The sequence below is a fragment of the Pungitius pungitius genome, chromosome 9, assembly GCF_949316345.1.
Source record: "Pungitius pungitius chromosome 9, fPunPun2.1, whole genome shotgun sequence".
Classification (NCBI taxonomy): domain Eukaryota; kingdom Metazoa; phylum Chordata; class Actinopteri; order Perciformes; family Gasterosteidae; genus Pungitius; species Pungitius pungitius.
The window spans coordinates 18649268-18674234 of record NC_084908.1 but is presented as its reverse complement, the minus strand read 5'-3'; the positions used below and the strand labels follow the sequence as shown (position 1 = coordinate 18674234).

General features: G+C 44.5%; 2 protein-coding genes across 4 annotated transcripts; one reads left to right on the top strand and one right to left on the bottom strand.

The window, feature by feature from the left end:
- Positions 1 to 144: 144 nt before the first annotated feature.
- LOC119217900 (RNA exonuclease 5-like) lies at positions 145 to 16184 on the top strand. 3 transcript variants are annotated; one of them, XM_062564525.1, is made up of 19 exons: positions 145 to 240; positions 8871 to 9093; positions 9188 to 9314; positions 9402 to 9513; positions 9615 to 9722; positions 9864 to 9952; positions 10097 to 10212; positions 10673 to 10811; positions 10928 to 11022; positions 13258 to 13360; positions 13439 to 13527; positions 13731 to 13839; positions 13970 to 14065; positions 14176 to 14313; positions 14385 to 14477; positions 14577 to 14805; positions 14883 to 15106; positions 15566 to 15675; positions 15744 to 16184. In XM_062564525.1, the coding sequence occupies exons 1-19, from the start codon at positions 207 to 209 to the stop codon at positions 15778 to 15780; spliced, it is 2271 nt and encodes a 756-aa protein (XP_062420509.1). In that variant the 5' UTR covers positions 145 to 206; the 3' UTR covers positions 15781 to 16184. The 3 variants fall into 3 exon arrangements, with proteins under 3 accessions (XP_062420509.1, XP_037327827.2, XP_037327826.2); XM_037471930.2 differs by having other exon boundaries at positions 9612 to 9722; positions 14883 to 15079; XM_037471929.2 differs by having other exon boundaries at positions 9612 to 9722.
- A 108-nt stretch (positions 16185 to 16292) lies between these two features.
- Positions 16293 to 22801, bottom strand: parn (poly(A)-specific ribonuclease (deadenylation nuclease)). The gene is made up of 26 exons (XM_037471944.2): positions 22698 to 22801; positions 22367 to 22444; positions 22180 to 22259; positions 21990 to 22057; positions 21429 to 21510; positions 21271 to 21331; positions 20975 to 21140; positions 20801 to 20863; positions 20602 to 20640; positions 20477 to 20519; positions 20317 to 20397; positions 20115 to 20171; positions 19855 to 19932; positions 19726 to 19769; positions 19558 to 19600; positions 19304 to 19379; positions 19102 to 19212; positions 18944 to 19013; positions 18798 to 18853; positions 18385 to 18471; positions 18223 to 18297; positions 17944 to 18124; positions 17708 to 17835; positions 17545 to 17605; positions 17289 to 17452; positions 16293 to 17035 (listed from the first exon to the last, which is right to left on the bottom strand). The coding sequence occupies exons 1-26, from the start codon at positions 22714 to 22716 to the stop codon at positions 16989 to 16991; spliced, it is 2058 nt and encodes a 685-aa protein (XP_037327841.2). The 5' UTR covers positions 22717 to 22801; the 3' UTR covers positions 16293 to 16988.
- Positions 22802 to 24967: the final 2166 nt, after the last annotated feature.

The following is a 24967-nucleotide window of genomic DNA, read 5'->3' as shown; positions in this document are numbered from 1 at the left end:
TTCAAAAACCGTTAAAGCATTTGCAATGTAGCTGAATCTACTTATTAAAAGTCATGCATATAGTCCGTTATCTTGCCTTCGTTCGTTTATTTGTAAAGTCTCAAACCGGAAGTAGTGCTGGTGTTTTTTTTAAACTTAACTTTAATCACAAATTGTAACGTGCTTCGTGCCCATGTGTTTTTAGCCTCTACCAGTTGTGGTAAAACATGAATTTGGAACACGCAAGCTCCGTAACATCTGGTTTGTAAACATTCTGGTAACTGTTCTTACACGTGTACCCAGCTTATACATGCTTTATATAGTTAAAAGCTACTCTTTAGTAAGTACCGTAACGTTGTAAGTGTTAGCTAGCTTGCTCTGTAGTGTTTTATACTGCGGTCATGTGGACCGCATTTCAAAAGGAAATGCGCCTCTATGTTGGGTATTACGGTAAAAGGGGCTGTACAGCCAAAAAGGCACTGATCATCATTTGAAGTGTCTTTTATCAATATTTGAACTCTCTTTAAATCAGATAGCAGATGGGTAACACTCTTTTGACACTTGGTCCTATTTAAATCTGATCTCCTCTATTAACTAGTACATTTACATGAAATATTACTGTGTACTTTTTGAGATAACTGAAGGCAAAGTTAGTACTTTTGCCATTATATTCGTCTTTTTCTCAATCTTTGAACTGTCTTTAAATCATATCGAAGCCGGGTAACACTCTTCTGACACTTGATCCTATTTCATGTCGACCTCCTCTATCACCATGTACATTTACATAAATTATTACTGTGTACTTTTTGGGATACTTGAAGGTAAGGTTAGTAAAATTGCCATTAGATTCGTCTTTTTCTCAATCATTGAACTGTCTTTAAATCAGATACAAGCCGGGTAACACTCTTCTGACACTTGATCCTATTTTAAGTTGACCTCCTCTATTACCATCTCAAATTACATGAAATATTACTGTGTACTTTTTGAGATAACTGAAGGTAAAGTTAGTACTTTTGCCATTATATTCGTCTTTTTCTCAATCTTTGAACTATCTTTAAATCAGATAGAAGACGGGTAACACTCTTTTGAAACTTGATCCTATTACAGGTTGGCCTCCTCTATTAACATGTAAAGTTACATAAAATATTACTGTGTACTTTTTGAGATAACTGAAGGCAAAGTTAGTACTTTTGCCATTATATTCGTCTTTTTCTTAATCTTTGAACTATCTTTAAATTAGATAGCAGCTGGGTAACACTCTTTTGACACTTGATCCTATTACACGTTGGCCTCCTCTATTACCATCTCAAATTACATGAAATATTACTGTGTACTTTTTGAGATACTTGAGGGTAAAGTTAGTACTTTTGCCATTATATTCGTCTTTTTCTCAATCTTTGAACTGTCTTTAAATCATATCGAAGCCGGGTAACACTCTTCTGACACTTGATCCTATTTCATGTCGACCTCCTCTATCACCATGTACATTTACATAAATTATTACTGTGTACTTTTTGGGATACTTGAAGGTAAGGTTAGTAAAATTGCCATTAGATTCGTCTTTTTCTCAATCATTGAACTGTCTTTAAATCAGATACAAGCCGGGTAACACTCTTCTGACACTTGATCCTATTTTAAGTTTACCTCCTCTATTACCATCTCAAATTACATGAAATATTACTGTGTACTTTTTGAGATAACTGAAGGTAAAGTTAGTACTTTTGCCATTATATTCGTCTTTTTCTCAATCTTTGAACGATCTTTAAATCAGATAGAAGACGGGTAACACTCTTTTGAAACTTGATCCTATTACAGGTTGGCCTCCTCTATTAACATGTAAAGTTACATAAAATATTACTGTGTACTTTTTGAGATAACTGAAGGCAAAGTTAGTACTTTTGCCATTATATTCGTCTTTTTCTCAATCATTGAACTGTCTTTAAATCAGATACAAGCCGGGTAACACTCTTCTGACACTTGATCCTATTTTAAGTTGACCTCCTCTATTAACTTGTACATTTACATGAAATATTACTGTGTACTTTTTGAGATACCTGAAGGTAAAGTTAGTAATATTGCCAATATATTCGTCTTTTTTTCATTTCTGAACTGTCTTTAAATTAGATAGCAGCTGGGTAACACTCTTTCGACACTTGATCATATTACACGTTGACCTCCCCTATCACCATGTACATTTACATAAAATATTACTGTGTACTTTTTGAGATAACTGAGGCAAAGTTAGTAATTTTGCCATTATATTCGTCTTTCTTTCATTCTTTGAACTGTCTTTAAATTAGATAGCAGCTGGGTAACACTCTTTTGACACTTGATCCTATTTCACGTCGACCTCCTCTATTACCATCTCAAATTACATAAAATATTACTGTGTACTTTTTGAGATACTTGAAGGTAAAGTTAGTAAAATTGCCATTATATTCGTCTTTTTCTCAATCATTGAACTGTCTTTACATCAGATACAAGCCGGGTAACACTCTTCTGACACTTGATCCTATTTTAAGTTGACCTCCTCTATTAACATGTACATTTACATAAAATATTACTGTGGAACTTTTGAGATAACTGAAGGTAAAGTTAGTACTTTTGCCATTATATTCGTCTTTTTTTCATTCTTTGAACGGTCTTTAAATCAGATAGCAGCCGGGTAACACTCTTTTGACACTTGATCCTATTACACGTTGGCCTCCTCTATTAACATGTAAAGTTACATAAAATATTACTGTGTACTTTTTGAGATACTTGAAGGTAAAGTTAGCAATATTGACATTATATTCGTCTTTTTTCAATCTTTAAACTGTCTTTAAAATCAGATAGCAGCCGGGTAACACTCTTCTGACACTTGAACGTATTTCACGTTGACCTCCTCTATCAATATGTAAAGTTACATAAAATATTACTGTGTACTTTTTGAGATACTTGAAGGTAAAGTTAGTAAAATTGCCATTATATTTATCAATCTTCAATCAATCAATTTTGTCAATCTTTGAACTATCTTTTAATCCGATAGAAGCCGGGTAACACTCTTTTGACACTTGATCCTGCTTCATGTTGACCTCCTCTATTAACATGTAAAGTTGCATAAAATTAGATTTTGTAGCTTATGAGCACAGGTGAAATCAGTAAGAATGACATGTTATTTGTCATTTCCCTTCCCTCTATGCCCATGTATATTTCCATAAACCTTTACTGTACAGTTTGAAATAAGAGAAAGTCAGCGCAGTTGGTACTTTGTCCCCTTCAGTGCAGACCACAGGATGTACGATCCAGGGGCCCCTATCAGGCCATTATTCCTCCTCGGTTGGATGTAGCTGCCGGTGGACTTTTGTTTTTGTACTGACCGCGTTATGCGTGTTCCGGTTACGAAAGGAGTTGCTCCTGCGGGGGTCCATGGGTGGGACCCTCCTCTATCGCTCCAGCAGTTCTGGGGCTGCACCTCATTTGACTTTGACCTCAGATCAGACAAGCTAACCCTCTGAATTAAAGCATCTTACTAAGTCCAGGAAAGGAAACTTACAAGGTTACCCGCAGTAGCGGCAAGCGAAGAGGAAAGAGCCCAGTGCCAAAATGCGGTTCCACATGGGACCGCTCAGCCTGCACATCTGATTGAGGCAGAGCCCATAGATGGCAGGAGGCCGTAACAACCTTTCTTGAAGTCGGGTTGTTTGGACAACAAACCCTAACCCTAAGAACTCCATCAAAGGCTAAATACTAGCACGAGACTGATAGTGAACAAGTTCCGTAAACCTCTATGGCAGACTGTAACCTTCAGGAATCAGGAAACGTTTATTGTCATAATATGTTGGACATACATGGAAATTGTCTTAGCGGTTGGTGCATGACAGAAGACAGTACAATAATGATGACATAGTGCAAATGAGATCAAAATAAAATAAGTGTATAATAAAATATATACTATGGGTTAGTACGCTAAAAACTAAAGCTATGGGTTAGTAAGTTAGGGGAGATAAGAAAATTATAAATAAAAATATAGATTATAGATTAAGTGCACCAGCTAAACAAGTGACGAGTGACAAGTGAAAGTGACAAAGTGAATGAATGAACATGGGAGTCCGAGTCAGTCAGGGGGGGCCCCGGCCTCTGTTGATGAGCCCGACTGCCGAAGGGAAGAAACTGTTCGTGTGGCGGGAGGTCTTAGTCCTGATGGACCGCAGCCTCCTGCCGGATGGAAGGGGCACAAACAGTTCATGTCCAGGGTGGGAGGGGTCGGCTACAATCTTTCTGGCCCGCTTCAAAGACCTGGAAGCGAACAAGTTCTGGAGAGACGGAAGATTGCAGCCAATCACCCTCTCTGCAGAGCGGATGACATGCTGCAGCCTGCCCTTGTCCTTGGCTGTGGCTGCAGCGTACCACACGGTGATGGAGGAACAGAGGATGGACTCCATGATGGCCGTGTAGAAGTGCACCATCATCGTCTGAGGCAGGTTGAATTTCTTCAGCTGCCTCAGGAAGAACATCCTCTGCTGAGCCTTTTTCGTGATGGAGCTGATGTTCAGCTCCCACTTGAGGTCCTGGGTGATGATGGAGCCCAGAAAACGGAAGGAGTCCACAGTGGTGACGGGGGAGTCACACAAGGTGAGGGGGGAAGGTAGGGCTGTATTCCTCCTGAAGTCCACGACCATCTCCACTGTCTTCATTGAACCGGTGCTGATGGACCGAGAGGCAGAGACGTGTTTCCCCAGCTTCACGTGCTGCTTCATGTCGGAAGCGAGACTGAGTCCGGACCGGCTGCTTTCCGGGGGTTTTGTCTTCAGGCAACACAATACTTTTTTGGACCTTACACTGACCTACCCTTTAATCAAAAACAATGTATATGCGGCGGGGCGTTAGGGAGAGAGACCAACAACGCCACCTGGGGACTTGCACCCCAAGAATTATAGAGAATACCTAAGGCACGCAAATACTGTGGACTAGGCTCCATTCAACCCCACCACATATATAATTTCAGCAGACATGTCTGCGTCCAATCAAAGGAAGGCCCAAAGTGGGTGAGACTTTTTCTCTTTGGGTGAAGCATTCTTTTATGGCTGCCAAGCTGCATGGGACACAATACCCCAAATCTGTGAGACAAAAGTAACTCTAAAACTGGTCTATAAAATATCTTCATTAAAGAATATGTTTTTGTGTGCATGAGTGTGTAAATAAGTATATTTGGTAATTGATTTATTATTTCTTTATTAAAACTGGGTGTTTTGGTTAGTTGACACAAGGCAACACTGTGCAGTTAGGTCATTGACCACAGTCAATATTTTTGTTGTACCAACTACTGATATTGAATGGGAATGGAAACAGGAACATTTAATGGGCGAAATGTTTGAAAATCAAGCTGTTAGGGCTGATCCATCTGACAGTGAGGACAGTGACAACGAGGAAAGTGAGCTTGAAAGGAGTCAGAAAGATTGGATCCCTGCCAGACAGTTAGGAGATCAGGGGTCCGTCAGGGGTCAGTCAGTAGAACAATGTGTGTCCTTCATTCATTCATTCATTTTGAATATGACATTCATATTTGTACTTTCTTAGGATAACGCATGTCTGATCAAAGCGACAGTGAGTCTGTGGATCAAGATGAGGATGAAGACATAGTAGAGGCTGAACACCCCACAATACATTCTGTGCTCGCCCTGGCATAACATTTCTAATGATATCATGTCCCCCTTCAGTATTTTAAGATATTCTTCAGGTTATTGTAGGTCAGTCGAATGTGTATGCCATACAAAGTGACACAAACAAGCCCTTTAAGTTTACATGTTTTGGATGTGGATTTTGTACATACAGTGTTGGTAATTTCATTTCTTTGTTTAATATTTTTTAATTTATGTTTGGATCCATTTGTAGTTAATGTCCTCAAAATGAAATTCTTTCTAAATGCCTACATTGCTTTTTTGACTTATTTCACTTTATATATACAAGTTGCCCTGAGGCAACAAACCAAAATCAAGTTGGGGGGGGGGCGCATACATTTTATGGTTGATAAAAGCTCCCCAAATATGGGATGAAATATGTTTTACTCCACAAATTAACGTCATGCCAATGAAGAAAAATTAAAAAGGACTATGAAGAGAGAGTTCAACAGGGCGTAAAACCGTTGAGAGGTCAAAAGGCACTGCGGCCCTGCACCGCCACCGCCTTTCGGCCGACCCTGCCCCCGGTCCAATTGTTCTCCGGGACAGACAGTCCTCAGAGCGACCAACCTTGTTGCATCGCCAGGGCGTTAATTAACCAACTCCAGTCAAAGGACCCTGTAGCTCAATAAAAGTGAAGGCTGACGCGTGCCGGCTGAGGCCCACCATTGGCTCGGCTTCTATCTGATTTAAAGACAGTTCAAAGATTGAGAAAAAACGAATATAATTGCAAAAGTACTAACTTTACCTTCAAGTATCTCAAAAAGTACACAGTAATATTTTATGTAACTTTACATATTGATAGAGGAGGTCAACGTGAAATACGTTCAAGTGTCAGAAGAGTGTTACCCGGCTGCTATCTGATTTTAAAGACGGTTCAATGATTGAGAAAAAGACAAATATAATGGCAAAAGTACTAACTTTACTTTCAAGTATCTCTAAAAGTACACAGTAATATTTTATGTAACTTTACATGTTAATAGAGGGGGCCAACGTGTAATAGGATCAAGTGTCAAAAGAGTGTTACCCGGCTGCTATCTAATTTAAAAATAATTCAAACATTGACAAAAAGACGAATATAATGGCAATATTGCTGACTTTGCCTTCAATTTTCTCAAAAAGTACACAGTAATATTTTATGTAACTTTACATGTTAATAGAGGAGGCCAACGTGTAATAGGATCAAGTGTCAAAAGAGTGTTACCCGTCTTCTATCTGATTTAAAGATAGTTCAAAGATTGAGAAAAAGACGAATCTAATGGCAAAAGTACTAACTTTACCTTCAGTTATCTCAAAAGTTCCACAGTAATATTTTATGTAAATGTACATGTTAATAGAGGAGGTCAACTTAAAATAGGATCAAGTGTGAAAAGAGTGTTACCCAGCTGCTATCTAATTTAAAGACAGTTCAAAGAATGAAAGAAAGACGAATCTAATGGCAATTTTACTAACCTTACCTTCAAGTATCTCAAAAAGTACACAGTAATATTTCATGTAATTTGAGATGGTAATAGAGGAGGTCAACTTAAAATAGGATCAAGTGTCAAAAGAGTGTTACCCAGATGCTATCTAATTTAAAGACAGTTCAAAGATTGAGAAAAAGACGAATATAATGGCAAAAGTACTAACTTTGCCCTCAAGTATCTCAAAAAGTACACAGTAATATTTTATGTAAATGTACATGATGATAGGGGAGGTCAACATGAACCAGGACCAAGTGTCAGAAGAGTGTTACCCGGTTTCTATCTAATTTAAAGATAGTTCAAAGATTGAGGAAAAGACGATTATAATGGCAAAAGTAATAACTTTACCTTGTTATCTCAAAAACTACACAGTAATATTTTATGTAACTTTACATGTTAATAGAGGAGGTCAACATGAACCAGGATCAAGTGTCAGAAGAGTGTTACCCGGTTTCTATCTAATTTAAAGATAGTTCAAAGATTGAGGAAAAGACGAATATAATGGCAAAAGTAATAACTTTACCTTCAAATATCTCAAAAAGTACACAGTAATATTTTATGTATCTTTACATGTTAATAGAGGAGGCCAACGTGTAATAGGATCAAGTGTCAAAAGAGTGTTACCCAGCTGCTATCTAATTTAAAGATAGTTCAAAGATTGAGAAAAAGACGAATATAATGGCAAAAGTACTAACTTTACCCTCAAGTATCTCAAAAAGTACACAGTAATATTTTATGTAAATGTACATGATGATAGGGGAGGTCAACATGAACCAGGACCAAGTGTCAGAAGAGTGTTACCCGGTTTCTATCTAATTTAAAGATAGTTCAAAGATTGAGGAAAAGACGAATATAATGGCAAAAGTAATAACTTTACCTTCAAATATCTCAAAAAGTACACAGTAATATTTTATGTATCTTTACATGTTAATAGAGGAGGTCAACATGAACCAGGATCAAGTGGCAAAAGAGTGTTACCCGGCTTCTATCTAATTTAAAGAGAATTCAAAGATTGAGAAAAAGACGAATATAATGGCAATATTACTAACTTTACCTTCAGTTATCTCAAAAACTACACAGTAATATTTTATGTAACTTTACATTTTGATAGAGGAGGTCGAGGTGAAATAGGATCAAGTTTCAGAAGAGTGTTACCCGGCTTCTATCTGATTTAAAGAGAGTTCAAATATTGAAAAAAGACACTTCAAATGATGTTCAGTGCCTTTTTGGCTGTACAGACCCATTTACCGTAATACCTTACATAGAGGCGCATTTCCTTTTGAAATGCGGTCCACATGACCGCAGTTGTTTTATAGAGGTAACGTTAGTTAACGGTTAGGGTTTAATTAGGGTAAAAAGTCCGATTCCACAGAAATGAATAGATCTGCATCTACAGAATATTTACACAAATAGAAAGACACGGTTTCAGTCTTGGTACATGATGCATCACTGCATAATAAAGTGCCCAAAGGCTTACATAAGTTTGAGTAAAGAAATTGTTTCATGGCTTTCAGGTTTGTTGGTAAACTAATAGTGTCTTTCACTGAAGTTACTGTAATTTAATTAGTGAGTTATTTACAGTAAAATGTGGCTGTGATCAGGCTATGAAGGTATAGGTATTTTGTCACTAATAAAACCTAAAAAAACTAAACAATTATTATTAAACAACACACTGATAGTCAAATCAATTTAAGAAACAAAACAAATACTTATTATTTAAAACATTAAAAACATCCTTCTTCTCCCCCCCCCCCCCCCCTCCCTGCAGAAACATCTGGCGAGCTTTCATCTGCGGCCGAGGCATGCAACAGAAGGAAAAGAAAGCGCGTCGCCCCTCCCGAGGCGCCCGGGGGGGCCAAGAGGTCAAAAGGGCGCTCGCCGAGCATCTCCGTGCCGCCCGACAGCCTCCAACGAGCGATCGGGGCGAGCGAGCTGACGGCGCTGCTGCACTACGCCGCTCTGGGGAGGGCGGGCGGCGTCCGGCGGCCCAGGTGACGGCGGCGGCAGCGAGGGGGAACGACGCAGGCGCCCGCTTTCCCCACGCGGCGATCTAACAGGCCCGTCTCCCCGTCCGTGTCTTTCCAGCTGGTGTCGTCTCCGCCGTCAGAGGAGGGTCACGGCGGTGAACGTGGTGATCGTGGAGGGGCTGACGCAGACGCACTTCTACAAGCACTACCTCGCCCTGCGGCACCTCAGGACCAGCTACACCACCGTAAGTTCAGAGTGGGTGTGTGTGGGAAGGGGGGGGGGGGCGTGCTTCGGGTTTAATGGGGTTATCTGGGCCCTGCCCCACGTTTAGAGGCTGACCTTCACGCCATCGCTCGGCGACCTGGCGTCCGGGATCTTCAGCGGGGAGGTTCTGAAAACGGGCGCCGCGTCCCTCCAGCGGCCGCTCGGCGGGAGACTCAAAGGTGAGAGTCTCTTGTGGCCTTCTTCTGTGTCCTCTTGTCACCACCGTGACATGAAAGTCATCTATATTTTGTGTGTGTGTGTGTGTGTGTTGCTGCAGCAGCACTGATGACTCACCCAGTGATCACCAAGTTCGGCACCCAGAGGAGAGGCCTGACGGCGTATGTTCTCACCGAGGAAGAGATGATCAAGAGACGCTACCCTGTCAAAGGCGAGTCTCTCTCTCTCTCTCTCTCTCTCTCTCTCTCTGATTTTACGTTCATCTCCTCCTGCACGGAGGCGGACCTTTGTTTTAAAATGCCAGCGTGGACGCAGTCTGACTCTGTGGCCCCGCCCACATTCCCGCCTCCAGGGTTGCCGGGCTTCGAGGGGTTTGTGTGCACAGACTGCGCTGACCGCGTGACGGACAGCAGCCCTCTGTACGGAATGGACTGTGAGATGGTGAGAGGGCAGTTCAATCAATCAATCAATCAATGACCGCCTTCTTTTTTGTTGTTGATGGAATTGGCTGAATAGACATTTATCGTCTCATGTTCCCGCCCTCGCTCCCTGGCCCGAAGCGCTGATTGAAATGTTGTGCTTCAGGTTCACACAGAGCGAGGGTACGAGTTGGCGCGCGTCTCTCTGGTGGACAGCGACGGGAGCTGTCTGCTGGACGACCTGGTGAAGCCTCAAAACCGAATACTCAACTACCTCACCAGGTACACACACACACACACACACACACACACTTACACTTTAGACCAGTGATTCTCAACTGGTGGGTCGCGAAGCCGTTTTTAATGGGTCCCGGGCCTTGGCATGGGAAAATAAAATTTAGAAAAAAAAAATAATAATCACAACAAAATTCATCCTGTGATTTTATTTTGAAGGGACTTTCTTTAATGCAGCAGAGTGTCGTTTTTTTTGCCAGCTCGTACGTCCATGTTTTCAGCAGCGTGTGCCAGGTTGGGTCCAACCATTCTGATATGGGGGAGACATTGGGTTTTTAGGATAATTAAACATCAAATATTAAATTCAGCTTATGAACTTGATTTTGAATAAATTTGATAAGTTTGTCATTAAGGGGTGATGGTGGGTCCCGGAGCCAGAACCAGTTGAGAACCACTGCTTTAGACAAAAGGCCACAGCTCACGTGTGTTGCTGGGTGCGTTCTGATAGGTTCTCTGGTATAACCAAAGCGATGTTGCGACCAATCACGACGAGCCTGCGTGACGTTCAGGTGAAGCTCGGGAAGCTGTTGCCGAGCAACGCGGTTCTGGTGGGACACTCGCTGGAAAGCGACCTCGTGGCTTTGAAAGTAAGTTGACGCTGACAGCATACAGATGAGGTCGGAGATGGACGATACTTGAGGAGTTTTTTAGTGTGTAAAATTTGTCGCGAGTGTTTTGACCTGTTTGTGTTTGTGTCCTGCAGCTCATCCACCGGCATGTAATGGACACCTCGCTGCTGTACAGGAGAGACTTTGGACAAAGGTTTAAGCTGAAGGTCCTGGCAGAGGTCGTGCTGCAGTAAGTTGTCTGTCTGTCTGTCTGTCTGTCTGTCTGTCTGTCTGTCTGTCTGTCTGTCTGTCTGTCTGTCTGTCTGTCTGTCTGTCTGTCTGTCTGTCTGTCTGTCTGTCTGTCTGTCTGTCTGTCTGTCTGTCTGTCTGTCTGTCTGTCTGTCTGTCTGTCTGTCTGTCTGTCTGTCTGTCTGTCTGTCTGTCTGTCTGTCTGTCTGTCTGTCTGTCTGTCTGTCTGTCTGTCTGTCTGTCTGTCTGTCTGTCTGTCTGTCTGTCTGTCTGTCTGTCTGTCTGTCTGTCTGTCTGTCTGTCTGTCTGTCTGTCTGTCTGTCTGTCTGTCTGTCTGTCTGTCTGTCTGTCTGTCTGTCTGTCTGTCTGTCTGTCTGTCTGTCTGTCTGTCTGTCTGTCTGTCTGTCTGTCTGTCTGTCTGTCTGTCTGTCTGTCTGTCTGTCTGTCTGTCTGTCTGTCTGTCTGTCTGTCTGTCTGTCTGTCTGTCTGTCTGTCTGTCTGTCTGTCTGTCTGTCTGTCTGTCTGTCTGTCTGTCTGTCTGTCTGTCTGTCTGTCTGTCTGTCTGTCTGTCTGTCTGTCTGTCTGTCTGTCTGTCTGTCTGTCTGTCTGTCTGTCTGTCTGTCTGTCTGTCTGTCTGTCTGTCTGTCTGTCTGTCTGTCTGTCTGTCTGTCTGTCTGTCTGTCTGTCTGTCTGTCTGTCTGTCTGTCTGTCTGTCTGTCTGTCTGTCTGTCTGTCTGTCTGTCTGTCTGTCTGTCTGTCTGTCTGTCTGTCTGTCTGTCTGTCTGTCTGTCTGTCTGTCTGTCTGTCTGTCTGTCTGTCTGTCTGTCTGTCTGTCTGTCTGTCTGTCTGTCTGTCTGTCTGTCTGTCTGTCTGTCTGTCTGTCTGTCTGTCTGTCTGTCTGTCTGTCTGTCTGTCTGTCTGTCTGTCTGTCTGTCTGTCTGTCTGTCTGTCTGTCTGTCTGTCTGTCTGTCTGTCTGTCTGTCTGTCTGTCTGTCTGTCTGTCTGTCTGTCTGTCTGTCTGTCTGTCTGTCTGTCTGTCTGTCTGTCTGTCTGTCTGTCTGTCTGTCTGTCTGTCTGTCTGTCTGTCTGTCTGTCTGTCTGTCTGTCTGTCTGTCTGTCTGTCTGTCTGTCTGTCTGTCTGTCTGTCTGTCTGTCTGTCTGTCTGTCTGTCTGTCTGTCTGTCTGTCTGTCTGTCTGTCTGTCTGTCTGTCTGTCTGTCTGTCTGTCTGTCTGTCTGTCTGTCTGTCTGTCTGTCTGTCTGTCTGTCTGTCTGTCTGTCTGTCTGTCTGTCTGTCTGTCTGTCTGTCTGTCTGTCTGTCTGTCTGTCTGTCTGTCTGTCTGTCTGTCTGTCTGTCTGTCTGTCTGTCTGTCTGTCTGTCTGTCTGTCTGTCTGTCTGTCTGTCTGTCTGTCTGTCTGTCTGTCTGTCTGTCTGTCTGTCTGTCTGTCTGTCTGTCTGTCTGTCTGTCTGTCTGTCTGTCTGTCTGTCTGTCTGTCTGTCTGTCTGTCTGTCTGTCTGTCTGTCTGTCTGTCTGTCTGTCTGTCTGTCTGTCTGTCTGTCTGTCTGTCTGTCTGTCTGTCTGTCTGTCTGTCTGTCTGTCTGTCTGTCTGTCTGTCTGTCTGTCTGTCTGTCTGTCTGTCTGTCTGTCTGTCTGTCTGTCTGTCTGTCTGTCTGTCTGTCTGTCTGTCTGTCTGTCTGTCTGTCTGTCTGTCTGTCTGTCTGTCTGTCTGTCTGTCTGTCTGTCTGTCTGTCTGTCTGTCTGTCTGTCTGTCTGTCTGTCTGTCTGTCTGTCTGTCTGTCTGTCTGTCTGTCTGTCTGTCTGTCTGTCTGTCTGTCTGTCTGTCTGTCTGTCTGTCTGTCTGTCTGTCTGTCTGTCTGTCTGTCTGTCTGTCTGTCTGTCTGTCTGTCTGTCTGTCTGTCTGTCTGTCTGTCTGTCTGTCTGTCTGTCTGTCTGTCTGTCTGTCTGTCTGTCTGTCTGTCTGTCTGTCTGTCTGTCTGTCTGTCTGTCTGTCTGTCTGTCTGTCTGTCTGTCTGTCTGTCTGTCTGTCTGTCTGTCTGTCTGTCTGTCTGTCTGTCTGTCTGTCTGTCTGTCTGTCTGTCTGTCTGTCTGTCTGTCTGTCTGTCTGTCTGTCTGTCTGTCTGTCTGTCTGTCTGTCTGTCTGTCTGTCTGTCTGTCTGTCTGTCTGTCTGTCTGTCTGTCTGTCTGTCTGTGATTAAATGTTCCTGTTGTGTCCCAGGAGACAGATACAAACAGAAGACAAGACGGGGCATAACCCTGTTGAGGACGCGGTGGCAGCTCTGGAGCTGGCTCAATATTTTATAAAAATGGGGCCGAGTCAGGTAAATCTCTCTCTCTCTCTCTCTCTCTCACACACACACACACACACTCTGTTGACGTGTTGTTTCGTGTGCTCTCAGGTGGTGGAGCGTCACCGAGAGGAGCTGTGGGGATACACCACGGTGGACGAGCCCGCTGACTGTGAGCCTGAAGCCAAACCCAGTCTCAGGTACGAACTCTGTCTGTAGAGTCCGTCTGTCTCTGTAGAGTCCGTCTGTCTCTGTAGAGTCCGTCTGTCTCTGTCTGGGATTTAAATGTCACACAGAATCATTTTCAACCACAAGGAAAAGGTCTTCAGACGCCTAGCTTTCAACAGCAGCTCGTCTCTGCTTCTGTCAACGTAAATCATCCGTCTCTGTGTCTCTTGTAAAGGTTTGCGGACGTGTTGCAGACTCTGGGCCGGTCCGTGGCCTACATGGGGAGGCGCTCGGACGTCCCGCTGGATCTGTCCAATCAGCAGTGGCACAACTCGGACAAAGCAGTGAGACGCTTCGACCCGGCGGGCCCTTCCACTCTTTTTTTTTTTTTTTTTTTCCTGTGTCGTCGCGTCTCTCGTTTCTAACCGAGTCCTCTTCTTCCTTCGCCCCCCCCCCCCCCCCCAACCCCGGCAGCTGGTGGCCTCCTTCAGGAGGCGGACCGGGTGTCCGTTCCTCTCGGTGCTCAAGTTCTCCTCCCTCTCTGACCGCCCGCGCCCGGAGCCCCTCGCCGTGAGTCAGCGCGCCGCTGCCTTCCGCTTCTTCTTTGTCCTTTCTTTGAAGCGCCGTCTCTCTCTCTCTCTCTCTCTCTCTCTCTCTCCCTCTCTCTCTCTCTCTGGCAGGACGCGCGCGCCCTTCGGGACATGTGCGTGGCGTTCGCCGGGCCGCTCCCCGCGGGCGTCTCCGAGCGGGAAGTGAGGCGGCTCTTTGGGCGCTGCGGGGCGGTTCGGAGCGTCCGACTGTTGAGCTCGCCCGTCACGGTAGGTCCCGGGTCGGGTCGTTGCTTCGGGGCGCTGCCGTGAGTCCTCCTACCTTCACGCCGTGTCTCCAGGTGCATGCAGAGGTGGAGTTTGAGCTGCTGGAGGGGGCCGTGCTGGCTCTAAAGGTGTTGAATGGACTTCACGTGCATGGACAGCCCATCAAGGTCACTCTCTTCCTCTTTTCTTTTGCTTTTTCCAACCGATTCCCCCTTTTTTTTTTTTTTGCTTTTCAGTTAAAGTCCCTTTTTTTTCTTTTCTTCTAGGTGCAGAGGCCCGTTAACGCGTCGCTGCTGGACCTGGACCTGACTCTGGACGCCTTGATGCGCGACGGCACCAACGCCAGCCGCCTCTACGCCGCCAGGTCCCGCCTCTCCGCGAGGGCCAACGGCGCGCCGCGGCCGGACCGACTGTCCGAGGAGGCCGTCCGAGAGACGTTCGGGCGCTTCGGCCCGGTGGAGGGAGTCGTCCTGGCCGCGAGGCACGCCCACATACGTGAGTAGAGAGGCGCGCGCCCCTGCACGCCGCGATCGGAGCGTTGTCTTTAACTGGCGGTGTCTCCGGGGCGGCAGAGTTCCAGGGCCCGGCGGATAGGGAGGCGGCACTCGGCTCCTCCGAGGACCTCCGCAAGGAAAAGTACCTCGTCTGTCCGTCCCTGACGCCGCCGCACTTACCCTCCTGGGTTGCTACGACGACGACGAGGAGCAGCGGGGAGGAGGAGGACGACGCCGGCGGCGAGGAGAGGCCCCCCGGGCACGCCGGCTCGCAGGTGAAGGCAGACCGGGCTGCTGATGAGGTGACATCGCGGCTTTAGTCCTTTAATTATTCCGCTTCATCAGAGGATTTTACTGCCGTTCCAGATTTGATCTTTAATTTTTTTAAAGGCCGTTATCTCGAGATCACAATTTGATTATTTAGTTATCGAGATAACGGGTCAATGGGAGACTAGTGGTCATCATATGTTGATGTGCAGTGTAAAGATAATAACAAGCACAGTTTATTCTGGATTAACAAACATGGGTTAAAGAGTAACGTGTTGATCATGTTTTAAATTAAAGTAAAAAATAAAAATGTTAGTGTCTTCTGTACAGATTGCCAGACATCTCAGCTTTTAATATTTAGACCTCAAAAGTTGATCTTTAAGTGTTTATTGGGATTCAAGAGCCAAACAGCTATAAAGTGCACAAGAGACTAGTACATCTTTAGATTTTCTTATTAAACGCATGCGATGAACACATACATGTAATCCACGTAGGACCAGGAAATGGACCTCCTGTTGGGGAAGTTGGACCGCCGCCTACAGAAGCTCCTCGGATCTCTCCCAGAAGGCACCTTGTCCGTGGTCGTGCTGCCCGGAGGCGCCAGGTGAGGACCGACAGTCGGAGGAAAACCTGCCACCGAATCAACCTTCTAAAACCGCTCCTCTCCCCCAGCGCTCAGGGTTTGTGCCTAATGGAGGTGAAACAGTGAGGAACCGGCCTCCAACTCATCAGCCGGCGTCACGCTCCAGTGGAACCCTTGGATTAGGTAGAATGTGTATAAAGTTTAAATTAAATACAGTACTTGTAAAGAGATTGCCGCCCCGGAGATAATGAAATGCTTGGAGAGTCTTTTAATGGGAACTTGGTTGGATTTTATTTTTGTAAATGGTCTGAAGGTGTTTTAGTGAGAATTGGTTTTTGTGGAAGCGTGAAGTGACTGAAACCAAAGACAATCACATCCTATGTTCACTTGATTTTATAACAAATTGCCTATAAAGTTTTTTTAACCAGCAACAAATGTTTGAATATCAGACTTGTTTTTGACTTTCAGAAACCATGAATAGAGTATATCAAAGTGAGACTTTTCCCTCATCCAGGGAGATCTGGTTCACTTTTTTTAATAGCATTGGATTGAAGGATAAACTTGACTTTTTTAAAAAAATAATATCTGAGTATAATTAAACCCTGTGGTTTGATATGAGACAGAAATGACCGCAGAAATACTAAGAAACATTCTTTAATTTGTTTTCCCTTTCAGAGGAAGCATTGAGGGTTTTTTTTTTTTTTTAAACTTTACACCTTTTGCATTAGAACATACTTTGACAATGTTGCAGGCTGACAGTTTACAAAACAGTTGACACAAAGGTAAAGAACAATTCTGTGCAAAGAAAAGAAGCACCTCTCGGAGGATCGGAACGCCACCAACAAACATCACAGATAAGCTTTTACATGTTGAATAAAACTGGTTAAAGTTGACAGAAACTTATTTAAAAAATGAAAAGAAACACATGTTTGACTGCGTTAAAACACTAAATGACCCAGACATTGAACTACAGGACCTGCCGGGCAGAAATTCATCTCCCACGACTTATGAGGACGAGAAAATGTCTCACTCGCACAAAACCGTAAGACTGTGCCATTAAAAATGTTTCATGGTGGCGGCGGATTCCGGTCTGAAAACAGCAGAAATAAAAAGGAACATTTCTGGAGATCAGACTTTAAGATTCTAGCGAGGCCCCCGCTCCTCCGGCACCAGGTCAGAATATGGCAGCTGGTATGGCTTCCGTTCGCTGTGGGGAGGGGGGGGGGAGACACACACTGCCGGTGAGGTGCGACCTTGCAGGAGAGCGCCCTCCTCCTCCCAGAGAGTGCTTCAGGCCCACGGCGAGGGGGGGAGGGGGGGCGCGGCCTCTCTCGCTACCACACTTCTGGCACCTCAAACAGCGACGTCGTAGGTTGGGGTCCTGCTCGAGAGGAGAGAACGAGGACGACGAGTCAGCCCCCCCCCAAAAATACACACAAACAGCTGCTGAGTCGATGCAGGCTTTGGATCAGTAGGATTTTATTGGAGAAGTCGGGCAGAAAATAAAATTCCCTTCATGCTTTGGGGGACGCAAGCAGGAAGAGAGTCAGGTTACCGTTACATATACTTTTGTGCTCTTTGACATCCACCAGCTCCTGAACCTTTAGTCACAGCTCAACAGTTCAAAAACGCACCTTTGGGCTTCTGCGGCTTCTTCTTCTTCTTCTGACCTTTCCTGCCCTGAGCTGCCGGGGCCCGTTGCCAGGTGACCGTTCCCTCTGCGTCGTCGCCGCAGTCATCGTCAGGACTTCCCTCGTCCTCGGGAGGCGTGCTGGACCCCGCTGAATCTGGTGCGTCCCTGCAGGGCACAGCAGGCGCCATGAGCCTCGAGCGACGGCAAACTGAACATCGACCCCCCCCCCCCCCCCCCCCCCCCCGCGCGCCACTTACGCCGTCTTTAGCCAGCCCTCCGACGTCTTGCTCTCGATGGCCTCTGCGTGGCCGCTCTGGTCTGAGAAACACAACGACAACCAGTGTGTCAGAGCCTGCGTGTGTTCACATGGTGCTTTCTGCGTGCATCTTGACACACACACACACACACACACACACACACCATCGATCTTCATCTTCTTGCTGCCCGTGGCATCCGGGAACGAGTATTGACTCCACCCGTCCGTTATCGGAGAATCTCCAGTGCCCCGTTCTCCCTCAACGGGACTGATGCTGCGCTTCCTCAAACCTCTAGAGGGGAGGGAAAGAAATAAAACATTACTACGGATCAACACTGCGCCCCCCCCCCCCCCCACCCCACAGAGATTTGTCACGTTGAAAATGCAGCTGCAGGTGTACTTGTGATATGCGAAAGTGGCGGCGGTGCCAGCGGAGGTAGTGGAGTAGTGAGGCTTCATCCAGCCGTCCTCCCCCCAGGATTTGGGGGTCTGGCCGAGCTTCTCCTTCTGCTGCTTGCCCTTGATGTACTCGGCGTACGTCTGGATCCGGTAGCTCTCTGCGTAGCGGCTGGTGTTCATGGCTGCGCGGTGACACCCAGACGGACCACAGCGTTGCAGTTGCAGTGCCAGTTGGATTCCAATTCATACATTTCAGATGTTCTACGGCTCTTGAACTCACCGATCTGCACCTGGTCCGTCTGACTCAGGGACACAAATGCCGACGTGTCGTCTAGCCAGGAAACCTGGATGTTCCCTGAGGGGGGGAACACAAGTCTAAAGTGAGCGAGCCATTAACTCATTACCTTTCTCATCGACCCGAAAATAAGAAAAGGCATTTTACCAAAGGCACTGAAGAGCTGGTAGAGGTCACTCGTCTTCCATTCTTTGGGGAAGGTGACAAACAGGACATGGTCTCGTTTAGGTTGCACTGTGGGGACGGAGGGAGACACAGCAACAGGTGATTGTAGTTCAAGTTAAATAATTTTAAAAAAGCGCAGCCAGCTAAATGAAACCAAGCCCCAGTGGCTTCTGGTAAACAAAGATGCAGCCTAAAAAAATGATCACTGCATTTCCTCATAACATCTGCAGAGGCTTTGGTCGTTTTTCTTTGCCACCAATCTGCAGCAATATGCAAATCAGAAACAAAACTGGGAGCCAATCATAAAAACATTGTTCAACAATGCGGTCCTTGTTCTCCTCATGGGTCCCTTTGTAAAGACATGTGGTACATGTACAGTCCTGCAGGACACTCACAATCAGGTCCTGTGATGTTGAGGTAGGGAATGTCGATTATCCTCATCAGGAAAAGCCTTAAGAAAAAGAAGAAAAAAAAAGATTTTGTTGCAAAACCGATGTTGTAGTTTAGTCCATATAAAAGACAATTCGAGGGCATCCCTTACTTGTTGAAGAAAGGCTCAACAACTTTGGAGTGAGCAGAGATGTACGCTTTGGGCGGAGTCAGGAACGAGCCTGTGAGTGATGGAGCAGACACGAGTAGAAAGTCACTTATTCAGACCTTTTGGTAGGATTCAAAGGGCAGTGGGATCGTGCACGTTACCCAGATAGTTGGCCATGGAGATGAAACAGAGGCCAGTGATGTAGGCGTCGTATCCGGCCTCGTGGAGCTGTTCTTGGGCCGTGTCGTAGCTGTGGAACCCCTCTGCCGTTTCTGACCGTGATCAGGACAAAGTATGTAGAGAACACTGTAAAAGGACGCATGTTTGAGAGCAGCTCAGACCAACGTCACAAACTTTACGTACCGACCAGAGGCGCCTTGAAGGGGCTCTCCTTCACCTGCTTCTCCAACTCTGCCAGAGACGTGTTGGTGATCAGCTCCTGAGACAAAGTAACAGCCTCATCACCTTCAGACATTTTAGAATTATATTGAAAGACAAGCCTTGAACTACAATCGCGTCAAATTAGTAAAACTTTGGTTGTGATCTTTACATTTCTGAAATATATCAAAACAACAACAAAGAGACCCTGATGTTCTCCAGCATTGAAGGTCATTTACCTTAAAAGGCTGAGTGGAAGCCATCAACTTTGTGTCCAGAAGTCTGCAGGTGAAAGCCGATAATGACAAAACGTACAGAGATCATCTGTGCGTGTGCACGTGCGTGCGCGCGCGTGTGCGTGTGCGTGTGCGTGTGTGTGTGAACACATGTAGGAAAGGGAACATTACCTTGGGAAGACACACATTGTGACCTCTTTAAAGTCTTGAAGATCCTGAAGAGAAAGCGCAGCGGCAGTTTTTAATGAATTACTTTGCAATAAAACCAACAGAGAAACGCACTCTTGTGTCCATGTTCACCTCCGGCAGAGGGCAGTAGAACTGGTGGATGGTGTGCATCACGTCCAACAACATGTTGTGCCCAACCACAAGTTTACCCTGCATGGAAATAAAGGATGTGTAAGAGTCACATTTACTGAAGACAACATAGAATAAAAAAAAACAAAAACAGCAAAAACGGATTTATCAACTGAAGGATGAAATGTTGGTCACATTCCAAGTGCTCATCAACGCTTTTAAAATTTAAATTAAGTGCAAGTCGATATTTAAACTTGTCTCACAGATTTAGAGATGGCGTGGATGACCCTGGAGAAGCCGACAGCATCGTTTAGCTCCTCCTGTTGGGGGGTGAAGGGAAAAAAATAAATAATAAAAAGACCGATAATTACCCTTGAGGTCAAAATAGCACCTTTTTGTATACAGAAAACAGACGTTAGAATTAAGAACGTGACCTGTGCATCTCGGTAAACCTTCCAGACTGACCTGCTCTCTCTCCCGTTTCTGCTGTTCCCTCCTCTTCCTCTCCTCGTCATCCACTTTGATGACCTGAATGTAACGCTCCTTCTGCGCACATACACAACTTTGAATACTTTCACACGTCAATCAAAACCGGAGCGTAAACATTGGTTGAAGAATAACTTGCCTTTTCCGTTTCCACAGTTTCTACATGAAGCCCCTTGGAAAACCTGTGAAAAAAAAAGATCTATTTTAAAATCTTTAATCCAACACAAAATAAACTATAACTGAAATGTGTTGAGTGACACTCACTTCCAGTTCAGAGTTTGGTAAATCAGCTTTCTCTGAAACCTGGGTCGGAAATACAAGCAGGGTTAAAAATTAAAACATTTTAGATCCCAATATTGTAAATGTGTCGTCTATTGCTCAACAGGTTTGATAGTACCTGTGATCATGTGGACCAATCGGGGTGAAAAACGTGCATCAATAACACAAAAGGATGGAACAATACCCAGTGCACGGCTCCAAGTCCAACGTCTTCTCCGAGTTAGTCAGCAGAGCCTCAACCTTCCCTCTGTGGGGTGGGGGGGGGGGGGGGGGGGGGGGGGGGTAATCACACGTCAAGTGTGAAAGATTATGTCCATGGTTTAAAAACTGAGAGAAAGGGGGGAAAAAAGGCCCTTACATCACCCGGTTGATGAAGTCCTTGTGCTCCTCCGGTACGTGTGCGGGGCCTTTGGAGGACGGGGAGTTGAAGGACGCCGCCCCGACGCCGTTGGCTTGTTGGTTTCTCCTCTCCTCGCTCTGCTCCCTCAGCTGGACTTCCTCTTCTTGGTTCAAGTACGGGATTCCTTCAGAAACACGACGGGTCACAGTTTGACATCCGGGTCCAGTGGATGAAGGCGCTACAGTGGGTCAGACCACGACTGCAGAAGCCATCAGAGTTTCCTGAGACATCATTTCACCCGTGACTGTACTCACCGTTACAGAACACCTTGTTGAAGTCAAATCCCTGACTGGCCAGGAAATCAATACTGGAACTCTGAAATAATTAATCATCATTTAAAGGGAGACAGACCAATCATTGTGTCCACAAGTCCCGATCAGAACCCTTTGGTACTGAAGCAACACAGACTTACTTGACAGATGAACTTCAAGTCAGGTGACGTCCTGTTGAAAGGCTTCGGGAACACGTAAAAATTAAAAGGCTTTATGATGTACCTGCAGAGACGAGAATACGGGGACAATGGAGACTAGTGTAATTGTTCCGTTGCTTTGTTTACATCAAAGATGGATTTCTTGCATACCATCATCAAGTGGTCTGATGTTTTGGAATACAGCCCAGCATTGCCCATCAGTGAATAATACGTACGCATTCTGACCATATTTTAATGTACAGCATTAATTAATTAAATATGGCTAAAGGCATCGGGATCCTAAATAAAAACAGGAACCAGCTAAAGGCTTCAATTATCTTGGTGGATCTTCTGACCCAGTGGTGCAGATTGGTCACTAAAGTGGTAGGAACTAGGCAACACAAACGGGGAGAAGGTACGTGGAGTACGGTCATCTGTCAGTGTGGAAAGGAACCAAAGGACCTGCACAACATCCTTATACTGGAGTCCTTTGGGATACAGCGATTATGTTGCACCTCCTTAAATCATTAATAAATAATCTGGAGTTTGTTGTTGATAACTCACTTTGACTTTTCCTGGTCGTACTTGAATGTACACAATCCAAATTGGAAGAGCAGGAAGTCCATAGAGTGCTGGTGGACAGACAGACAGACAGGCAGGGCACTACAGGTGAGATAACCGGTCAAATGGAATATGGAGGGAAATCAGAACGCATCAAAAGCCAAAAAGTTGTGAAGCGACGCAGACTGCGGACCTTCTTAAGCTTGGCGTATCGCTCCTCCGGAGTGTCCAGTCCGTTGGTGAGCGCGCTGACATTAGGGCCGTCGCTTATTCCTAATGCAAAATAAATAAAGAAAAGAAAACACATGTCAGAACTAAAAAATCAACAGAGCGCTTGATTATTTAGGTCAAAATTCCTGCCGAGACCCGGCTATAGTTACCTGAAAATTCCCCATCGATGGCGAGGAAGTCCGCCTCCTCGATCGCGCTGCACACCGTTTTTAAACTGTCTTTAAAATCTACAACAAACGAGAGAAAGCGCATCAACAACCAGCGGCGACGTGAGCGTGAGAAACGCGCTAGCCGCTGCGGCTTAGCTAGCTCAGCTAAGCTAAGCTAGCTAGCTAGCAGAACAGAACGCTGAGCAACGGTCTCGACCTTCTTTTTAAAAAAAAAAAATATTTATCAGGCCAGCGCTCCGCTCCGCGTTAAAACGAAGTATGAAGCGACGTGGGAAAGGCGTAAGCGGGTCGGACGCGGCCGGTTACTCACTTTGACGTGTCACCTCCATCCCTGCACAACGACTGAACCCGGCTGACAGCTAACGGGAGCTAGCCTACGTCAACTGGCTTTTAACCGTGACGGTTACACTTCCGGGGCCGCGGCGAGCAGACGACGCGCGTTCGGTTGTTTTATTTCAGTTATTTCAGTTACGTTTTAGAAATATCAACGTTAGTAGGAAAATGTATTGCTGCATCAGTTCAACTGCAAAATAATAATATTTTTCCATCTCGAATTTGTTCACACAACTTGACTTTTTTTTACATTTGACATTTCTTGACCTAATATTTTTTTTAACTTTTTTAATAATATTTTTGGACTATGTAAATAGACCATATACATTTTTTTCCAATTTTTTTTTACACATATTTTGATTTTCTTTTTCAGAACATTTCTTGAACTAATATATTTTTTAACTTTTTGATAATTTTCACATATAAATACTTTTTTTCAAAATGTTTTGACTTTTTTTACATTCTTTTGACCAACATATTTTTTACTTTTTTTTACTCTTTAAAAATGTTTTTAGCATATTTTTACTTTTTTTCAAAACATTTTGGGACTTTTTTTTCTCATGACATCGTTCGACGCAAATGTTTAGACTTTTTATGTCACCTTATTTTTCTTCCTTTTTACATGATATTTCAATATTTTTTTTAGATTTTTACAGTTTTTTTTGAAAATATATCTTTTGACCTAATATCTTTTAACTTTTTTTCAAAATGTTTTGACATAATATTTATTTACATGTTTTAAAATTAAAAAGTAACATTTAACTTTATGTGACAAATATATGTAGTGTAGTGTAGTAGTTTCCCTCTGGAAAAAGTGGAGCAGAAGTAAGTACAAGTTTTTTCATGGTTCTTAAGTATGTACCACTATCAATCTAATTAAACTACTTCTCTGTTACACCTTCCTGCACCATGCCATGCTTTCTACATCAAGTAATTAACTAATTATTAATTACTAGGACCTCATGCATGTAGATTCAATTTGAGCTCCTGGACCCGTTGAATTCTTCAGGATCTTTAAAAGAGGAGGAGGACGGGGACACCAAACGTGAGAAGAAGACAAGGACACAAGGACACAAGGACACAAGGAATGGATCGTCAGCAGTTCATGTGCCAAGATGATCATGAAAAAAGTATTTCTCCTAAGAACACGCCTTCATGGGCAAAACCTCAGAACACAAATCTATATTTTCCTAGTATAGTTGTGTATGCTTGCAACAAGCTGTATTACTACTATTATATCTTATAAATTATTACTTTTTAGTTGGCTTGCATGTCCACTGCTCACAGATTATTCTCTTCATCCTATTGTTTTTGAGGTGACAATAAGCAGAGGAGAATATAATTATGAAATCGGCAAACTGACATCAAAATAATCCAATAAAAGCATCTCACTTTGAAACAAACAAAAGAGAAAAGAAAGACCAAGATATGAGTGACGTAAAATAGATTACAGCAGAGCAAAACACGGTGATTACATAAGCCGTATATGACAGCCGTAATTAAACCAATGTAATTAAATATGGTTGATGAGAGGAAGTGAGAGTGGGAGGGACAGAGTGTGTGTCTGTGTGTGTGTGTGTGTTGAACCAAGGGCTCTTGAATCACATTGATCCATGGGATGCCTTTTATTTTTCGACGACCTTTAAGGTGTCATTTCTGATTTACTACTTTGCGGTTTTCCCGACTCACACACGCAGTCCGAATCTGTAATGTGTCGTCGAGAGAAGAAGAAAAAAAAAAAACTGCAAACGCATCCAGTCAACTTTCTCCAGCTCCTGCTTTTAATATTTATTTATCCCCTCGAATCGTCCGAGTCCAGGAGGAGTGTGTTGCTCTCGTCATCACCACAGGTCACGTGACTTGGGTGACACCATTTGTGGAGACTAGAAACTGGACGATCTGCATCAGGAATAATGTTTCTCTTTTGCTTGTGACACTGTGTTATTGATCCTCATTGGCTTCCTACCGTCCCCACTGGCTGCAAATAAGAATCAACATAAAAGAAGGGGGACACAAATCAGAGGCTTTGTTTTCGCAGAGAAACGTCGTTGGAAATTCAGCGGCTGCAATGTTCCCGGCAGTGATGAAACGTGGCGGCTCTCCTCCAGCAAAACAATTCGCAATTTGTGATATTTACCGCTGCAGGTTTGGTCACCTTGTCACGTGAATTGAATCCGCTTTAGGAAGTAATCTCTTTATAGCCGGCATGAAGTACGGGAATCTCAACCAAACGTCTCACGCTCATGC